Source organism: Amphiura filiformis, chromosome 11, assembly GCF_039555335.1.
Source record: "Amphiura filiformis chromosome 11, Afil_fr2py, whole genome shotgun sequence".
Classification (NCBI taxonomy): domain Eukaryota; kingdom Metazoa; phylum Echinodermata; class Ophiuroidea; order Amphilepidida; family Amphiuridae; genus Amphiura; species Amphiura filiformis.
The window spans coordinates 26,469,134-26,488,556 of NC_092638.1; the positions used below are offsets into that span (position 1 = coordinate 26,469,134).

At 35.1% G+C, this 19,423-nt stretch overlaps 1 protein-coding gene across 1 annotated transcript; it reads left to right on the plus strand.

Moving 5' to 3' along the window:
• Nucleotides 1-4,907: 4,907 nt before the first annotated feature.
• Nucleotides 4,908-18,552, plus strand: LOC140164643 (uncharacterized). Its single transcript, XM_072187984.1, has 12 exons — nt 4,908-5,343; nt 6,120-6,362; nt 8,503-8,618; nt 8,999-9,093; nt 9,389-9,430; nt 10,160-10,252; nt 11,101-11,226; nt 12,476-12,505; nt 14,643-14,749; nt 14,975-15,128; nt 16,150-16,428; nt 17,229-18,552. Exons 1-12 carry the CDS (start codon nt 5,032-5,034, stop codon nt 17,342-17,344), a joined length of 1,713 nt encoding a protein of 570 aa, XP_072044085.1. The 5' UTR covers nt 4,908-5,031; the 3' UTR covers nt 17,345-18,552.
• The last annotated feature ends 871 nt before the right edge of the window (nt 18,553-19,423 follow it).

Genomic DNA, 19,423 nt, shown 5'->3' on the forward strand with positions numbered 1-19,423 from the left:
TGTTCTGAGGATATAGGCCGGCCCCTCTCATTTTCATAAAACCTTCCAAAAGTGTTTCTTGTATATTAGCAAGGCTAAAGAAATATTTCTGCTTCCTAGATATATTTTTTGAAAAGTTATAATTGAATAAATATATAATTGAAGAAACCTCAAAAAGGAAGCGAGAGGGTACGTGAAACATGTTTATTTTTTTATTTGGCCTTATAATTATTAATTATATTACATAATTATTTTCCATAGTTGTGAAATCATTTTGTTAACCAAAAATTATTCAATATTCATGTAAATATTTCTGTGCAACTTTGGTCATGCGCTATTAGAGTGCGACTTCCTAAGGTATTTTTCTACATACCGGAAGTAATATCTGCATGACCTTTGACCCCAATGACCTTGGACCCCAATGGATGAATACAATGTGTAATGTTATCATGCTATATTATAATTTGAGGAATGACTTAGCATTTTTAGTAACAGAACAGAAAATCAGCATCAGCCATAATGACCTTCGTATGACCTTTGACCTCAAGGCTAATGCATGCGTCAAGTGACATCATCTTGCTGTGTAATTTGTGTAAGGAGTAGCAGTTTTAGTAAAAAATAACAGGAAATAACATTTTCGGCCATAATGACCTTTCCATAACCTTTGACCTTGAGTTGGTCACGTTACATTTGTGCCACCAGCTATTGGTCCTGATGACCAAGTAACATTGTTGTACCATATATATTTGCGACAGCAGCAGCATTTTAGGGCATTTGGTCATATACCGGAAGTATCCCCTTAATGACCTTTGACCCCAATTCTGAACATTAACTTTTAGACACTGGGTATAGCTGATGCATGTACCCAAGTGCCATCATCGTGCTGTATAATTTGTGGAAGAAGTAGCATTTTTAGTGAAATCACGTTTTTGGCCATTGACAGGAAGTGGATGACCTTTGACCTGAAGTTGATCATGTTTCATTTGTCCCCCCACCCAATGGTCCTAATGACCAACTTTGGTCAACATGACTTAAAGCATATGGCTACGGTGGCTCATTATAAGATTGACAGAAAGAAAGAAAGAAAGAAAGAAAGAAAGAAACAAAGAACTTGACAGAAACAGACCTTAGCAATTTTGCAAATTGCTAAGGAACAAACAAAAAAGTTACTCTGCTGATCGTAAGTTACAGGGTGTCCCAGAATGATCTATACCGGAAAAGTTTAATTTTTAAAGCATGAAGAGCATTACTATTGGTAGTACGGTATTGTTTTAAATTCTAGGATTTACATAATATAATTATTTAGCTTTCTTAGGAATTTTAGATTTTAGAAATTGGACGTTTCTAATAGAAGTTACGAGATAATACGTAAAAATGTTGAATTCCAAGTTTGACAAAACAACTTATTTTGAAAACTAATTACTAACTGTTGAGTTATTTTGAAAAATGTTATGCAGGTGCATTTGTGGTATCCTGTTCTTACTTTCACTAAATAGTCGATACCTATCGATAATTTATGATGTTACAATTAAAGCAATCCTTGTATAGAATTTTAATTCTTAAAAGAATTTGTTACGCTTGAGTGACCTTATTATACTATTCTTTTTTTGGCAGCAGTTTTGAAGATAATTATTGCGGTGTGTGAGTTTCATCATTTTAAATGCCGGCAAAGATGGACTTGTCATAAAAGTATAGAGAATGGCATCATGCAGTTATTGTTAACTACATGTATGCAGTCATATATGAAAAAGTATAAAAGCTATGATTTTAGTACTTTCTCTATGTTCCAATTACTTATTCTTTTCAAAATATCTGAATTTTCAACCCGGTACAAGCTTTAATAACGAGGGAGCATACATTTTTATGAGAAAGAAATAATACCATCTATATCCAAACTCCCGTGTTATTCCAATGCACATTTTGCTTCACCGGGCCGCCCTGGCTTGGTCACATTTGCAAGAGGCGTGTCACGAAACCGTAATAGGTACAAATTTAGTACTTTCTGTCAATCAAGTATGGTTTATTCTCTATATGTCAATCTTTAAATCATTAGCATCGTCCTTATAATAACGGTGGAGCGCCTTGATGAGTTAATGACAGCAAACCAGTGAAAAATACCCCAAAACTCAGTCAGTGGAGCTCCGACCGTACATGTCAACAGCGTCATTATCAATTGGATTAGTCGACCGTAGCGGACAATTCGATCGCTCATTGGATTAATATTATCACGTGGTAATACATTTGCGTTGGACAATCGATTACTATAATGGTTTAAGTACTGCATATCTCGGTTTAATCTTCACTATGCGGGTTTATGGCTGGAAAGGTCACGGTGAATTTGCCGTGGACATAAGTGCACTATGGAGCACTGGGGCCGGATTTGTATTCGGACTGTTATGAATGTTATGGATATAGTGTATCGCTATGAAGTATGTATGATTCCAAAACTTCAGTTGGCATTTTTTTTTCAAAATGAGCCTCTTATACTCGCATTGATTCACATTATGGTGTATAGATTGAACCTTCCTTAAAATAGATAGAAATTGATGATCCTGTTAATTATTTTAATTGTTTAGTCATCTATAGTATTTGGCATAGGCCTATAAATAAAAAATGAGAAGTCATTATTACTCCCACATGTCTCAACGCGTAAACACGGTATATATTTACGTGTTATTTGATGTGATCATTTATTAATTTGTCTAACAAAACATATAATTTTCAATTCTAGACATGCACAATGCCAACATCTATCATACTAATTATACACATATATTTTGTAGCTATTTTTAACAAAGATTTTCCTTTCTTTATCAAATTTTTCATCTTTTTCTGCCTTTTTATGGTACTTTTTATTCTATAAATTGTATATTTGTGTGAAAATTGAGGGCGCTATTTACAAACATTTTAAGCTTAATTTCAAGCGCAATAATATGAGTTATTCCTTTCATTTTATGATCAAATTTGTTTTAAAAATTTCTTTGCTATTTGTTACTCATTTTTCTGGTGTTTTAGTGTCATTATACAAGTGTCTTCCCCTTGTAAAGATGCAAACAAGATTTAAAATAAATAGCGCCATCAGTGTTCAACTATGCTTAAAAATTAATACAGCTCTCTACATGCCATCAAACAATATGATCCCCGGTAGGTGTCAAATGAAATTTAAAAAAAAAGAGTCAAGAATGTTGTTCCTACCGGGGGGAGGGCGGGGTGACAATCCTTAAAAGACCCAGGTCAGTATTCATATTTTAGTTCTTTTTTATATATCTCCAAAACAAAAATCGAAACGTGACCCCTGAGGGGTATCTTCCGTGGGTATTTTAATGCAAAGAATATATTAAAAACACAGGTGCTACTTCGAATAGTTTAAATTTGAGGATATTTTTCGAATTGGAAAGCTAAAAAAAGTACCCCGGGTGGTGTGAAATGAAAGAGAAAAAGGTAAAGAATGCAATAAAAAGAAGATCCCCTCCCTTTGGCAGCAAAGAAAGAAAGAAAAAAAAACCCGCCCGACCCAAACTACAATACCCCACCTGATAATGGTGCACCCTTAGGTTAAGTTAACATGGTTAATGATCATATTAATTTTTTGTTTACTCATTTAGGCCTCTCGTATTAGGCATATGCCTAAATTAAAAAGAGAAGTCATCGTCTGAAAATCAACAACTCCAGACATTGTTCAAATAAAATATAATTGAACTCCCACATGAGCGGAAGTATTACTGCTTGGTAATTGTCTTTCACCCGGGGGTACTTGACTTTGGACTCGACGGGGAGGTGCGGATACCAGTTCGAAACTAGGAGTTAGTGGGGTTCGGTGAGAGAATTGACTCAAAAAAGGGGTAATTGGACGAAGTTTGTGGGCACTCCCATATATTGGAGTACACGCCTGTCAATAGACTCCCTTTTTGAGGCAAAATCTACACCCAATTACCAAATTTGCAATTTTATGCGATCTTTATGCGCATTTTGAAAATTTTTTAACATTTTTGTGGCAATTTTGGCTTAAAAATTGCAAATTTTTGCTACATTTTGCACATGTTTTCCCTGCCTATAGAATTAGTTTTCACTCTAAATAACACTATGTTTAGAATTTTAGCGGTCCCCATTTTCTTGGGAGGCCACACTGAATGACCCCCTTTTGATACTGATAATCCCCCATGATAGTATCGTACTCCGATACGCACATCACTTTCATATTCGGGGTTCTTTCCAACTCGGGAAAATTGTACAAAATAAACTATTCTTTCCGTGAGAGTGGGAAAATGTTTTAGGCAAAATATAAAAGTTGACAAATTCTCAATACAAAATTTTAATAAAAGTTATTAAAATTTGAATTTTTTTTAAATTTTGAAGACAAATATTGAAAGTTTGAATTTTAGAGAAAAAAGGGGATCATTTGTAGAAAAACTATAAGAAAATTCTTGAAAAAGGGGTCCTTTGGTGATAGTAAAACAAAAAGGGGGTTATTGGGTGAGAGGGAGTTGACTAAGCGGGGTTCAATGTCTACACATCCCGTAACCCATTTTTAGTGAGTACCCCCGGGTCTTTTCAAAATGCATTTAATTTTTGGTGTTGTTCATCACACAGAGAAAGTTCAATAGCTAGGTCTACTTAATCATGTCAATATAGTTCAAGTTGAAAACTTTTGCTACATATTAAGGAAACCACCGTGACTCCAAGGATTTCCGAATGACAATTCATTTGGTTTTTAGGTCATAACAATAAGCATAGTTAACCATAACCATGACACGAATCTAATAAAATACACGATAGGCCTAACAATGACACGCGCGAAATTAGGCAGAAAATTGATGACATCATTAACTGATTAAATGACATAATTTGCAATGACATCATTTAGTGATTCAGTGGCCAAATATGGCATGACATTATAATATATAAAGAATTAGTACTTGGTGCAATCCACTACATATCCAAGTTCAGCGTTATAGATACGAGTATTTAAACATTGTATTTATTATAAAGAGGGAACTATTATAGAGCGGTGTTCATTCGAATTATCTGAGCAGCTCCTGAGCAGCAACTACAATGGCAGCAAAACGTGCTTTCTTTATCACGACACTTCTCTGTATTCAAGTATTTTTTGTGTATTCGCAATCAGCAAAACCAGCAGTAACACAAGATTCTAATAATGAGGAAAACAGGGACCCAAAACACGCTACCTCCAACAAGTCATTCTTTGATCTTCCAGTAAGTATTCGCCGGTTACCAGAAGAGATAACTAGAGGAGACTCTTATGGATACACCGATTTTGGCACAAGTGATGCTGATGATATTGTCAAGTTACATAATCATTACAGGGGGAATACGGTCCCACCTGCAGCCGACATGAAGCACATGGTAAATAAATTAATTTAATCTAATAAACTAAGGTGCTACTAGTACACCCCTTGATACATTTTGTATTTTTCTCAAAAAATAACTATACGAACTGGTAACAAAAGTTATGAATATTATAGGGGCAAGGAATCCAATTACTTCACTGAAATTTCAGTGATTCAAGACAGGTGGTTTATTATAGCCTATTATGTTTAGATATGAGGTACATTCTAGCGGTACCTCTTTGAAATTCCAGTGTAGTAACTGGATTCCTTGCCCCTATAATACATAACTTTTGTTACCAGTGTGTTATTATTTTTTGAGAAAAATGCAAAAATAGTCACAAATGTATCAAGGGGTGTAGTATCACCTCAATACCTTTGTAATACTTTTTTTACATTAATAAGCTCTTTTCACATTTTTGTCGTCACGTCAAAATCGGAAAATATTTTCCGCATCTTGGCCTAATAAATATTATATCGCAGAATATTATTTCGATTTTTTAGTTATTTAGGCCTATTTATAAAATAAAGTTGGGTTTTAATGTTTCTTTTTGTATCATATACTATTTTATGTAATTTGTATATACTTAGAAAATGGAAATGAAGTGAAAAATGTATTCATTTTTTAAACAAATATTTGTAAAGGGGGTGTTGTTTCAGGCATTTGTTTGTCGCACATGTATTTGGGAAGTGTTCTCTTTTTTGTGTAGCATTTTTTTGTTTCGAAAGAAAATAAATAAACCTAATCGATTGATTGATCATTTATTTTATAACACAATTTTACTTTTCTTCCAGTCTTGGGATGGAAATCTGGCAACTATGGCGCAAAACTGGGCCGATAAATGCATATACGAACACGGTGGTTTTGAGCCCAATTTAACACCATTCAGTAATATAGGGCAGAACATATTCGTTGGTACTGGTGCTGGTCGCGATTCTGGCGTTTTGGCTACAGAGCTATGGCATGATGAAGATCAGTTTTATTCATACGATACCAATTCTTGTAGACCAGGAGAGGTCTGCGGTCATTATACGCAGGTGAGTGAGTGTACTAAGATGTATAGTTATAGGCTTATTAAAGCTGGGTGGTCTTGATTTTGGATTGGGTACGGCTAAAATATTTTGACAAAAAAGACACCCACTGAAAATATAACAAATTTCTATTATTTTGTTTAAAATTACGAGAAATTTATCCAATTCTGGGTAATTTTCGCAAAATTGAAAAACAATAAAAAAAAATTTCCAGATTTTTGGAAAAACTTTTGAAACACACCCCATCTTTAAAAGGGCATTTCGTGATCCACAGCCTCATCCCCCACTTTTCTCAAAAAAGTTGAGATTTTTATATCACTGGAATACTCTGGCTACATAATGTTTATGTACAAAATATTTCTTGCACATTAATTCGTTTAGCAAAGATATCGCGAAATTTGAATTTCGTTCTGGTGCACCAGAACGAAATTACAACGTATTGTCTATGGAGCAGTGTAATACACATAATCATGCATAACTCGCAAACGCAAAATCGGAATCAACTGAAATTTTGGGAATATGCTTTTTCGTGGATATGTACTGAAAAATGGCATAAAAAGAGGATGCTAGGATCACGAAATACTCCTTTAAACCAGTTTTCTGAAAATTGTGACCAAAAATCTCCTGTAAATGCACCGCAAATCTGCCTAACATCCATGTACCCACCTTTTGACTAAGAACCAGTTTTATATCTTCTCTTTCTTCATTTCTACTCATCAACTAAATTCTCTTCCCTTCTCTTCTCTCTGCTCTTTCCTTCTCTTCACTAGATCTTATCATAAGCCTAAAAAAGAAGAAAGATTTGTATTGCCCTTTTCGACCGACCCTATTTGGTTTTTTATTGTTTGTTGTTTTAATTTGTTACCATTGTACATAAGAAAAATAAAAGAGAACGAATTAAGGAAGAAGAAATGTTGGCAGCAAACATCAGACGTCAGAGAGTACGATTGAACATAAAAATACCCGAACAGATAATTTTGCATTCGTGAATGAAAATATTGGAAAAAGTGTTTACAAGCTTTTACATTATAATAATCATCTTTTGATAATGAAAAATTAGTATCCAGACACCTTGGATTGTTTGGTGTCATTTAACATTAATTTTCAAAACACATACCAAAAGAATAATCATCTAATCCATTTGAACCGATTTAAATTTTAGTATTGTTTTATCAACGTTATCCTTGTCAACAACTTGATAGGCCGCCAATGTGTTTTATTATTGAATTTTATTTTGTAGCATTTTTGTCATATTTATCAGTTATACCCCAAAACCAGGAACAAATACAATACACGGAAATGAGCTGTTCCGGAAAATAAATGCACACCCCTTATAGAGGAGTAACTTTTCAATAAAAGAAATGTCTGGATTTCCAAGTTTGCTTTCTGAAAACGACTAGAATTCCAGTTCCAATGACCGGAAAAGCTCGGAAATGCAATGAAAATCACGGAATTGTTCAAAAAGAACCTCTCAAATTTAGGATTTCTGATTTTGAACTATTTTCTGCTGGATTTTCGCCTTTGGACACTGACACTTTAAAAGTCTGGATATCCAACAACCATGATCGACTGGACAAATGGTCTGGAAATCCAAACTCCTCTATAGAGTGTGCATTTATTTTCTGGAATAGCCCATTAGAAGGAACAAATAACCCTACGATTGTACTTTTATGTGTCCTTGTATACAAATTAAAAAAGTCTCCTTCCATTCTATCCCATTAGGGGGCCGTATAGAGCCATGCAGATTATTTCTCCCCCCCCCCCCTTTTCTTTCCTCGTCCCTCCTGCTCTTCTCTTTCCCGTTTTTGTTATATTCCTTATCCCCGCTTATCCCCCCTCTCTTCTTTTCCTCCTTCTAATCTTCCAATTGTTTCGTTCTCCTTTCCCCATTTTGTTGCTACTGGGAGGGAAAGGTAGACATTATGCTACATTGATCATGCTAATGGACAAAGAATTTTTCCGGTGGGGTGCAATTTTCATGAATTTTTGTATGCTCGTTTTTGCTCGGTAGCTATATATATTTATATGGTATCGTTAATAGTGTTGTATCTTCATCAATTAACATTACTTAACCTTATCAATCTTATTATCGATCTTTATCAATTACATTATTAATTATTACATCTTATAATGTCCATTGTTTTAGGTTGTCTGGGCCGATACGTCCTTCGTTGGGTGTGGTAGGACATTCTGTTCTCAAGTGCTAGTGGGTAGCCAATGGTGGAACAATGCCCATCTTATAGTTTGTAACTACGGCCCTGGGTAAGTATATTAATTATAGACATTAAATCTACATTTGGATTAATGTTAGATATTCCTCAGAATAGTAAACGTAACATAGGTAATTCTAAGTATGTAACATTTTTTTAATTGTTTACAATTTCGCACACATTTTCCACGGTGCGGTATTTACTTATGACCATGTTGTTAAAAAACACACATCCCTGTCACATCCCACCTCTAACCACGCCCTCATCTTACCCCACCCATCCCCATACACACCCCCACTGTGGCCGAGTGTTGAGTGCACCAGTATGTATGTGTTTCTTACTACAATTGACCACTGACTAACGTAGTTTTTTTCATTCTTTGCGGGATTCTTTGGACGTATAAAATCACTTTTTATCATTTTATACTTTCAGTGGTAACTTTCAAGGTGAATTGCCATTCAGCAAAGGAGAAAGGTGCTCTCAGTGTCCAAATGATGCTGGTTTTTGTACTGCCGAAGGACTATGTCGTAAGCAATCATCTCTTATTCTTTAAATGACGCTTATTAGATTTCATTGTCAAACGAATAAGATGACTGCCTTTGGTTAAGATAACGACGTGCTTTATCAATTACGGTCTACTTAGTCTATGCCGTTATCTGAATTTATTTTGAAATGTGCTTTGTCCGAAAGATGAAAGTTTAAGGTTTAAATTTCAAATGTGCTCAAACTTTATTGCAAAGATAAAAGATTATTTGATTTAAATGATAGTCTACATTATAATACGTGGTGACAAAATGATTGAATTTTTTGTTCTTGATACAGGTGACTGTAGAGACCAAGGGAACGAAGTAGAAACTTGTGGAGGTATGTTATCTCAAGCTTATTGAAGTAAAATAAATAATGGAAGAAATAATAATAGTACACATACGTATCAAAATTTTATACATTGACTCTTAAATGATCTATGACAATGTCAAAATAAATGCAACAAATATATTAGAAACGAGATAGAAATACAAAATAAGACAATTAAATTAAATGAGTATTTCGTGATTTTAACATCCTCTTTTTTTTGGAATTCTAAAAATATTTCTCGCCCAACCCCATCCACAAACAAAACTTCAGTTCATTGCGTTTGTGCGTTATGCAATTTCGTTCTGTTAGCAGAACATTTTTATTTATTTGGACGATATTGTTGTTAAGTGAATGAATCTGCAAGAAATATTTTTGCACAAAAACATTATGTAGCAAGAAGTTTCCTAATGATTTAAAAATCTCAACCTGTTTTAGAAAAGTTGGAGATGAGGTTGTAGATCATGAAATGTACCTTTAATATATACAAATCATTACGATTAAAACATTTAGCCATGAAATGTTCTTAAAAGTATGAAAGTATGCAATCAGAGAGACCTTATTTTCTTAGAACTTAAACATCCACCCACATCACAGTTTTATTGGTATTGGTGAAGGTTCATCTCTTTTTATTAGCATAGATGTACTCATTAACCATTGTTGTTAACAAAAGCATTACAATATTTGTCATTTTAATGACAAATATTAAAAATCGTTTCAATATTTGTGTTATTTCAACAGTATGCAATCGTCAATGTAAGAACTGTGGCACTCTGGATGAGGAAACATGCACATGTAAATGTGCGCCAGGATGGGATGGTGCAGACTGCTCAGGTAATATAATCATTTGATCACAGATTATATTAAAGGACAGGGTCTATGATAAATATAATTGAGGATTACACGAAGATTAAGTGCCATTTGACCAATCAACTATCAGTAGAGTTAAATGTAATCTTCCAACATTTGAACTATTGAATTTTTAAAGAGTTACCATGTGCTTCGTGTCTGCTGCAGGTGGGTTAGTATTCCAAGTTAAGATTATGTAACTTGACAATATCATCAGCATCACTTGTGCCAAAAGTGGTGTATCTATAAGAAACTCCTCTAGTTATCTCTTCCGGTAACCGGCGAATATCATTTACTGGAATCAGAAATAATATTTTTTGTAAACAGCTTCATTTTATTAATTTTCGTCTCAGATTTGTGAAAAATACGATTAATTTTTATCATGTGACTGCTTGTTGAGTGCTCGACTATAAAATGATCATTGAACCTTTTTGTTACGTAAGTGGTATTGTTTCCCCAAAGTGACGGGTAAAGTGGTAACGTCTTGCGAGTCATTTAATAGCAAAAATCGAAATCTTCATAAAACTTTGAAATCCACACTTTTTGTTCTGATTATACCGCGCCTAAATAAACAAACAAAACGAAAACAAGCGTAACTAAACCATGGATTGATTTTCCAGGGCCCAAGCGTATATCATTTAAGGCCCAACCTAGGTAAACAAACAATCAAAAACAAACAAATAAACAAAACAAAATCAAAGCAAACAAACCAGAATGGAAACGAAACAAAACAAGACAAAATAAACAAATCAAACCAACAAAACAAACCAATATCTATATCAGTATATCACATTGTTTGTTTTACCACATCATCTTTTTTTTTCCATTTACAGAGCCCTGCGGCAATCACCACGAGTGGTGTGGTGCCAACCCAGGTTGGCCAACAGCCGAGTATTGTGATCTAGAGCCATATGCTTCATACACGAAACGTTACTGTCGGGAAATGTGCGTGTCATGTCGTAAGTTATTTATAAATCATTTCTGATTGGACAAAAACAGATGAATAAACAATATGTATAAAGAAACATAGAAACGAAAGTAAAAAACAAAACAAAACAAAAAAATAAAAACAAAACAACCTCAAAAACACAGCAACTACAAAATAAGACAATATTAGTTGCCCAGCAAACACAAAACGTTTTCGACATCATTCGCAAAAGGTTATAAAAGGTTGTCAGAAAACGTTTAAATGTCGGGTTATATAAAGGGTATATTAAGAGTATAAAACGTTTTCATAACCTTAAAAACATTTTTGTTAATCTACTGCTCAGCAAACAAAAATGTTTTATAGAAAACGTTTAAATGTCGGGTTATATAAAGGGTATATTAAGAGTATAAAACGTTTTCATAACCTTAAAAACATTTTTGTTAATCTACTGCTCAGCAAACAAAAATGCTTTATAGAAAACGTTTAAAGGTCGGGTTATATAAAGGGTATAAGAACGTTTTAATAACATTCCAAAAACATTCTTGAAAACTTGATACAAAACATTCTAAACAGAATGTTATTTTAGTAGTTGAAAAATATTTTGCGAAAAATGTTTGCCCAAAATATTTTCAATAACGTTTTAAAAACGTTTTCATGACCTTTATATAACCCGACATTTAAATGTTATTAAAAGGTTTTGAAAAAACATTTTAAGAACATTTCTGTGTTTGCTGGGTTCAAATAATGTTATTTAAGTATTGACACAATATTTGGCAAAAATGTTTGCAAAAATAGTTTACAATAACATTTTTTGAAAACATTTCAAAATATTGTTGTAGTGTGTTTTCATACAAAACGTTTTAAAACGTTATCATGACCTTTACATAACCCGACATTTTAATGTTATTAAAACGTTTTTACCTAAACCAAAGGCCAAAATATAACTTATTTAAAATGTTTTTAAAACGTTTTTGTGTTTGCTGGGTGTTTTGCCTTTGCACAACCTTTTTTTATTTTTATGTGGGCAATTTAGAAAAACGGTTTTCTAAAGTTCTCAGGGCCTAATCATAAGCCCACAAACAAAGATAAATATTTATTTTACCCCACTTTCAAGAAAACCACGTAAGCAAAATACCAGTACATTGCTCTATTCTAAGTCCATTTTCTATAAGAAAATTTAAGAAACTTTAGTTAAATAGTTGAGCATGCCTATAGTTTTAAACTAATGTATGATCCTAAACACCGTTGATAATTTTTGATATTTTTTATCATATTTACAGAACCAGCTGATGGCAACTTTCAGTGCAATCGTAAGTTTAATTCTATAAAGTCAATCTTAACTATATTCATTAACAAGACGTTTAACTACTGCATTATTATGTTCCCACACCTAAAGTAGTTAGATTAATTCAGCTATTATATCAATGTTAATCGTTTTAAACAAACACAATTGATTCATTGCGTGCTTATTTTCAATACGTGCTTGTTTTTCAATACATTTATAAATTTTTTCAAAAACACTTACAAAGAAACCAGCAAATTTTAAACTAATTAGAAAACTGAGCCAATCACTGGCTCCAATAGTTTCATTTCTCGGACAACCAATCAGCGGCTCTTCACAACTAGCGCTGCACACACACACATGAAACTAGAGTTTCATGCTTCCTAACTTTTCAAACAAATGCTAGCCATATAGGTACAGTTCTGGAGGGTCGGGTCCAAGCTGGCCGTGAGAAAAAAATTATAGGCCTATATTGGGTGTCCCATAAAAAGGCGATAAGTAGATTGTCATTATGTACATTACCCCTAACACCAGTAAAAACCACAAAATACCACGATGAAAAATTCATAACATGCATGCATCCCAGGGTCTGCGATGACGCAATCACCCGAAGTGTGATATGATCACGGAATTGCTGGCCGGGCAGCAATAACCCGAGCAGCTACCGGTCCGCGTTCGTTCGCTTGGCATGCGAGGGGTCAAAGGTTCGAATCCAGGGGTGCCAAGTCAAAATTCTTCTTCTTCTTGAAAAATCGGATCTTCTCTGACTTCCGATACCAAAAAGCATGGGTCAGTGTTAGGGTTAAAATACATGTATTTTTCCAGATTAGAGTGTCCTTTACCCCTAACACCAGTAAAAACCACAAAATACCACGATGAAAATTCATAACATGCATGCATCCCAGGGTCTGCGATGACGCAATCACCCGAAGTGTGATATGATCACGGAATTGCTGGCCGGGCAGCAATAACCCGAGCAGCTACCGGTCCGCGTTCGTTCGCTTGGCATGCGAGGGGTCAAAGGTTCGAATCCCGGGGGTGCCAAGTCAAAAATTCTTCTTCTTCTTGAAAAAATCGGATCTTCTCTGACTTCCGATACCAAAAAGCATGGGTCAGTGTTAGGGTTAAAATACATGTATTTTTCCAGATTAGAGTGTCCTTTACCCCTAACACCAGTAAAAACCACAAAATACCACGATGAAAAATTCATAACATGCATGCATCCCAGGGTCTGCGATGACGCAATCACCCGAAGTGTGATATGATCACGGAATTGCTGGCCGGGCAGCAATAACCCGAGCAGCTACCGGTCCGCGTTCGTTCGCTTGGCATGCGAGGGGTCAAAGGTTCGAATCCCCGGGGTGCCAAGTCAAAAACTCTTCTTCTTCTTGAAAAACTCGGATCTTCTCTGACTTCCGATACCAAAAAGCATGGGTCAGTGTTAGGGTTAATAGTTTGTTTGTATAAACGGTCGCTCCGTGTGGAGATCCCGGGGGGGCACATCAAAAATGTTGGTGGGTATGCTCCCCCGGAATTTTGAGGTGGTGGGTCTTTGGGAGCTGACGGTGTACCGGTAAAAGGGGGTCTTTCGGAGCTGCGAACCGGGCTGTGAACAAGTAAAATGGGGTCTTTTGGAGCTGCGAAAAGTCAAAATCAAGGGTATTTTTTGGCATTTTGGTTGAAAATCGCTTGAAAAAACAAGAAATGTGAGGAATAAGCAATTTTTGGGTCTTTTAGAGCTGAAATTATCAAAATCAAGGGTCTTTCGGAGCTTTATTTTGGTCAAATATAGCGGGTCTTTCGGAGCTGCGAAACCCAAAAAGGGGGTCTTTCCGGGGGAGCATACCCGTATGGTCATTTGTGTTGAGTGCCCCCCCCCCCGGGGTGGAGACACGCTTGGGTCCTGATGGGACCGGGCTCAAACAAAATGCTCAAGCCAGGCTAAAAAGCCTATATAAGCATGCTGGCCTGTATGTAAAGAGAAGTGAGAAACAAATTTAAAGAAACAAAGAACAAGAATAGTTGTTTGAATCCGCGGAATGGTTTAATAATCATGTATCGAGAAATTGTTATAATTAACGTTTTTGACGATTCTGTCCCTTGTACTAAGACTTCAACAAAAAAACAACAAATTTATCACTTCTTATTTTCGCTATTATTTTTAGCTGTGACTACTGTAACGGAAGCGCCACGGATCATCAAATCAACCAAATACTGCAAGACATCCTTCACATCGGTGGCAGTAATCAATCAACAATTATACGCTTTCAAAGTAAGTTCATATGATCGCAACAAAATTTAAGATATAAAAAATAGATATTGCATAAATAATAATCATGATAATTGCTTTGGTTTGCCTTAAAAATGTGTATATTGCACATGATCTGCATTTCATCAGGAAATATAATAAGCCGCAATTGAATAAAAACGGTATCACCTTTTATGAAATAAGCGATCAAAATCCACATTAATCTAATTTTATATCTTCTTTGACCAGAAAGAAAAATTCTGGCGATTTGACCGTGTTCGAAATGGGCGTCTTCTTACCAGTACGTCCGGAGACGAGACTAGAGGACACTTTAAGAAAGTAAACCCTGATGTAAGAGCTGTGTATCAGAGGGAAAGTGACGGCAAAGTCCTTTTCTTTAGAGGTATGATTTTATTTTGTTGAATACATTAATTTGCACAACTTACTCCATGAAAGGAAAGCGACTCGACAGAGAGGGAAGAGACATGTGGAGAGAGGGGAGAGGGAAGGGCCGGGAAAGTATTAGACAATGTTGGATCTGATAAAACTGTATTAATTACGTTCTTGTTCTTGGGAAAAAGTGGTATCGACTTTAGCTGTTGTCAGAGAGTGAGAGAGAAAGAAAGAAGAGAAGAGAGAAAATGAGATATAATATTGAAATCAGGGGAGGGAAAGATTGGGAGAGAGAAAGAAGAAAGCAATGTTAGAATACAATGGTATTCATGGAAGTAAAAACTACAGATTTATTGTTAATTTGAAGCATATTAAGCTTGCAATTAAAACAAAAGCAACTACAACACGGGATGGGTTATTGAGGATTGGATTGGATCGGATGTGCGACTGGAATTCCAAAAATATGTTCTGCCCAACCCCATCCACAAATATATATACAAAGTTTGACAAAAAAGTCACTGATTTTCCATTATTTGAACTAATTTTATATTGTTACAATAATGTCTAATGCTGGAAACCGCGTTTTGCGTAAATTTTGCTTAAAACAATTGCTTGATAAAACAGATATGGAAGTGAGAGTTTAACATATCTAAGGTCCGATTTCTCGAAGCTTGGTTAGTGGTCAGATTTCCTAAGCCAGTAGGCTAGCTCTACCAATGTGGATCCATTTTATTGATTGATTTTTCTAGGTGATGTACAATGTGAAATTGTAAGTACTGGTATATAGCCTGATGGCTTATTAAGCCTGACCACTAGCCATGCCTCGAGAAACCGGCCCTAATTGACCAGTTGTAGTCCTAGACTTTAATTGGCTATCAATGTGCACAAGGTGACATTTACACCCACTAATGTTACTTTCTGACCATTTTCCTGGGAAACGAGGAATTCTAACGTGTGGATGTAAAAAAAAAATGTTTGTAACAATTTGTGAAAACCACCCCACCCTTTAAAGCATGTTTAATTCCTTTCAGGTGTTAACTACTGGGAATATTCAGAAGACGTCATACAAGACAGATGGATCAGGGAGGCTGGCTTCCCAAAACCCATTGCAGAAGACCTCCCCGGATTACCTAAAAGTACCACTGCAGCACTGTATGATCGCTTTACAAGCAAAACCTACTTCTTGAAAGGATCTTATGTCTGGCGTTATGATGAAAGAAGGCAGCGATTTGACATGGAAAAGGAGCTTATAGATGATGTTTTTAATGGTCTTCCATCTAAAATAACTGGAGCTTTTCAGGATTATAATGGTAAGGTTTTTGTTCATTTACACTAAAAAGTCCTATGTCATATACCTACAAAGCGAAGATATCACAGAATATATAAAGCCATTTATCACTTGTAATCAGAGTAATTTCCCAGGGATGCCAGTTGCCTAAAGTGACTTTGCAGGAAAAGCCTGAAAAATAGCGTGAGTTTGCGCTATGAAGCAGTGGCGTAGCCAGCACTTTTTCAGGGGGAGGGGGGCAAAGGGGGGGGGGGGACTTTTAAGGGGGGCGACAAAATCAGTTAATGTTACAAATGCGCGAAAATTTTTGGCATATTGAAGCTAAATTGGTGAAATATAGTACACTTCAATGTCGGGGGAGGGGGGCAAGCCTTTTCACAGGGGGGCAGCTCCCCCCCCCCCTTGGCTACGCCACTGCTATGAAGCTATGAAAAGAACAGAACGTAAATACAAATAAAATTATGTAGATGTTTGAAGAAAGTTTGAAGAAATTTTGCACACAAACATTCTGTGACCACAGGTTTCCCTTGGTATAAAAATCTCAACTGTTTTTTTTGGGTTTTTTTTGAGAAAAGTAGGGAATGATGCTGTGGATCACGAAATGGCCTTTTAAATAACCATTTGAGTATTTTGGATATTTTAATTAATTCGTGAAATTGATGAATTAAAGAGTTGCTTCATAAAACTCTCAAGTATTTTACAAAAACTTTGTATTTTGTATGAATTATCACCTCCTTCGAGAACCTAGCACCAAATTGACCTGACTGCTGTTTGTTGTTAAAAAGAATACTAATCTATCTACAAACTTAATTTCGATTTCAGGGGACTACATTTTTGTGAAAAGCAAAGTCTTTTGGCGTGTTCGATATGGAGAGAACAGAGTAGAGTCAACGGAACCGCAGAACCTAGCACTGGCATTTATGGATTGCTACGAGTAATATGGTAGAGTAAACGGAGCCGCAGAACCTAGCACTGACATTTATGGATTGCTACCAGTAATACTATGTAAATTACATCAATTGTCAACCATAATACCAAAGAATGATCTAAAACCCTTGCCCCAAATAGCATTTACCATTTTGTACCCAAGTGACCTTTGACCTTTCTGCATATAACTTCAGAAGGGTATGTCACAGATAAATTTGTGAATATTCTCAGTCATCCAGGTAGATAAGCATAATAAAATGAATATTAAATCTGTTCATCTGGACTTACTATTTTTGATGAGACGCGATACTGTCGCTATCAAAAATAGTAAGTCCAGATGAACAGATTTAATATTCATTTTATTATGTCTGAGATAGGTAAAAGTATACTTTTTCTGGATCGCCATGACAAGAGGAATAATTTGAAGAACTTTTCAACAGCATTTGAAGAATTTGAATTTTGACCTCTGTATGAACTGTGACCCGCCATATCTCAAAATGCACAATATTGACAGACGTCCAGTAAAATTATAAAAATAAGTTTACTTATTTTCTGGTTGGTGGTCTTGAGAAGCAATATCCATCAAACACAAAACTATGGACATCAAAACAACGTCATACCCACTGGCAGTCGGACTATAGCATCTTGGCACTAGAACAACTTTACTTGGTTTCTTTCCTTGTTCAGGTGCAAACGCCATGCCCGAATTTACTTAATCGCCTGAGTTGGGCCACTTTTCGCCATGTTTGCTCATATCATGTCTGTGCCATGTAAAATGAAGTCGCATGTGTATAATAATAATGACATTGGTAAATAAATTATATGATATTTATTTCAAATTTATAAATTAAAATACCACTTTAAATGCCCCATTGTTTAAAGTTACCCATATTAAGAGCACCGACCAGATGGTTCATGATTCAACTCAATTCAGTCACTTTTGCTACACATAGACACGAAAGTGACCCAAGCTGTCTTAGGACTACTTTACACAATTGGCCTCGCTTATAGACCACCGATTTTATTGAAACAAAGCTTATGCAGTAGCTTAAGGGAAGGGGTATGAACGTTTGGACAGTATTTATTGTGGGACATTAGAGCACATCAGACATATCAAATCATTAAAAATTGATATTTTTGAGATTTAACAGTACTTGAAGTAAACTTTATAAATCTGATGATTTATACTTAAAGTGTATGTAGGTGGGATGAAAAGCCGACGATCAATTGAAAATTGTGACCTTTCGTATTGAAGAGATGGATTTTTTTTCTCAAAACAACAAAAAGTCCATATCTTCAATATAAAAGGTCAAAATTTTCAATTGATCGTCGGCTTTTCCTCCCAGCTACATACACTTTAAGAATATATCATTAGATTTAAAAAATTTATTTCGAGAACTGTTATATCAAAAATTTGAAAAATATCAAATTTTAATAATTTGTCATAAAATTTGTATTATATCGTGAATTTCAAAAGATGAAAATTATTTGATATCAGAAAGAAATGCTTCGTATTCAGAATGCAATTCGATACGTCTGAGGTGCTCTCATGTTCCACAAAAAATACTGTCGAAACGCCATAAGTACTATCAACAATGAAAAAACGGCTCCTAGAATTTTTTTTTTACGTTGCACGAAAAAAAAGTGGGCCAAAAAACCGTTTTTGGGGATTTTGGGCCAAAAATGAGCAAAAAATGGTCCAAATTTGATAAAAAAATTTCTGAAGTATACTTTTTCTGAAGTCTTTGCCAGTCTAAATATGTATACTTTTATATACTTTAGACCAACAATTTAGCAGTTATGAGGCCCGAAAGTTTCGTTAATTCCAGGGTTCAGACCAACCTTAAGGGGACTCGATCTTTTGTGCGTAATTAAAGAGGGCCAGGGGAATCAAATTATCATTTAAAAAATCATTTGAAGAAGTCAAAGAGCTCTAAGAATAAAAACTGTAGTGTAATTCACGCCAGACACAATTTCTTTGTATGACAAAAATTAATTTTTGTAATCGATCAAAAAACAAACGTTTTATATCAATTTTAAATTTAGCCTGAATCCGTAAATATGGTACCTCTCGCCCTTTTTTTAGGTCA

Bases quoted from the DNA above. Each gene is read 5' to 3' on its own strand.
- LOC140164643 (XM_072187984.1), top strand. From the start codon at position 5,032: ATGGCAGCAAAACGTGCTTTCTTTATCACGACACTTCTCTGTATTCAA. The intron at 5,344-6,119 runs GTAAATAAATTA...CTTTTCTTCCAG, and splicing joins CAGCCGACATGAAGCACATG to TCTTGGGATGGAAATCTGGC. The intron at 16,429-17,228 runs GTAAGGTTTTTG...TTTCGATTTCAG, and splicing joins AGCTTTTCAGGATTATAATG to GGGACTACATTTTTGTGAAA.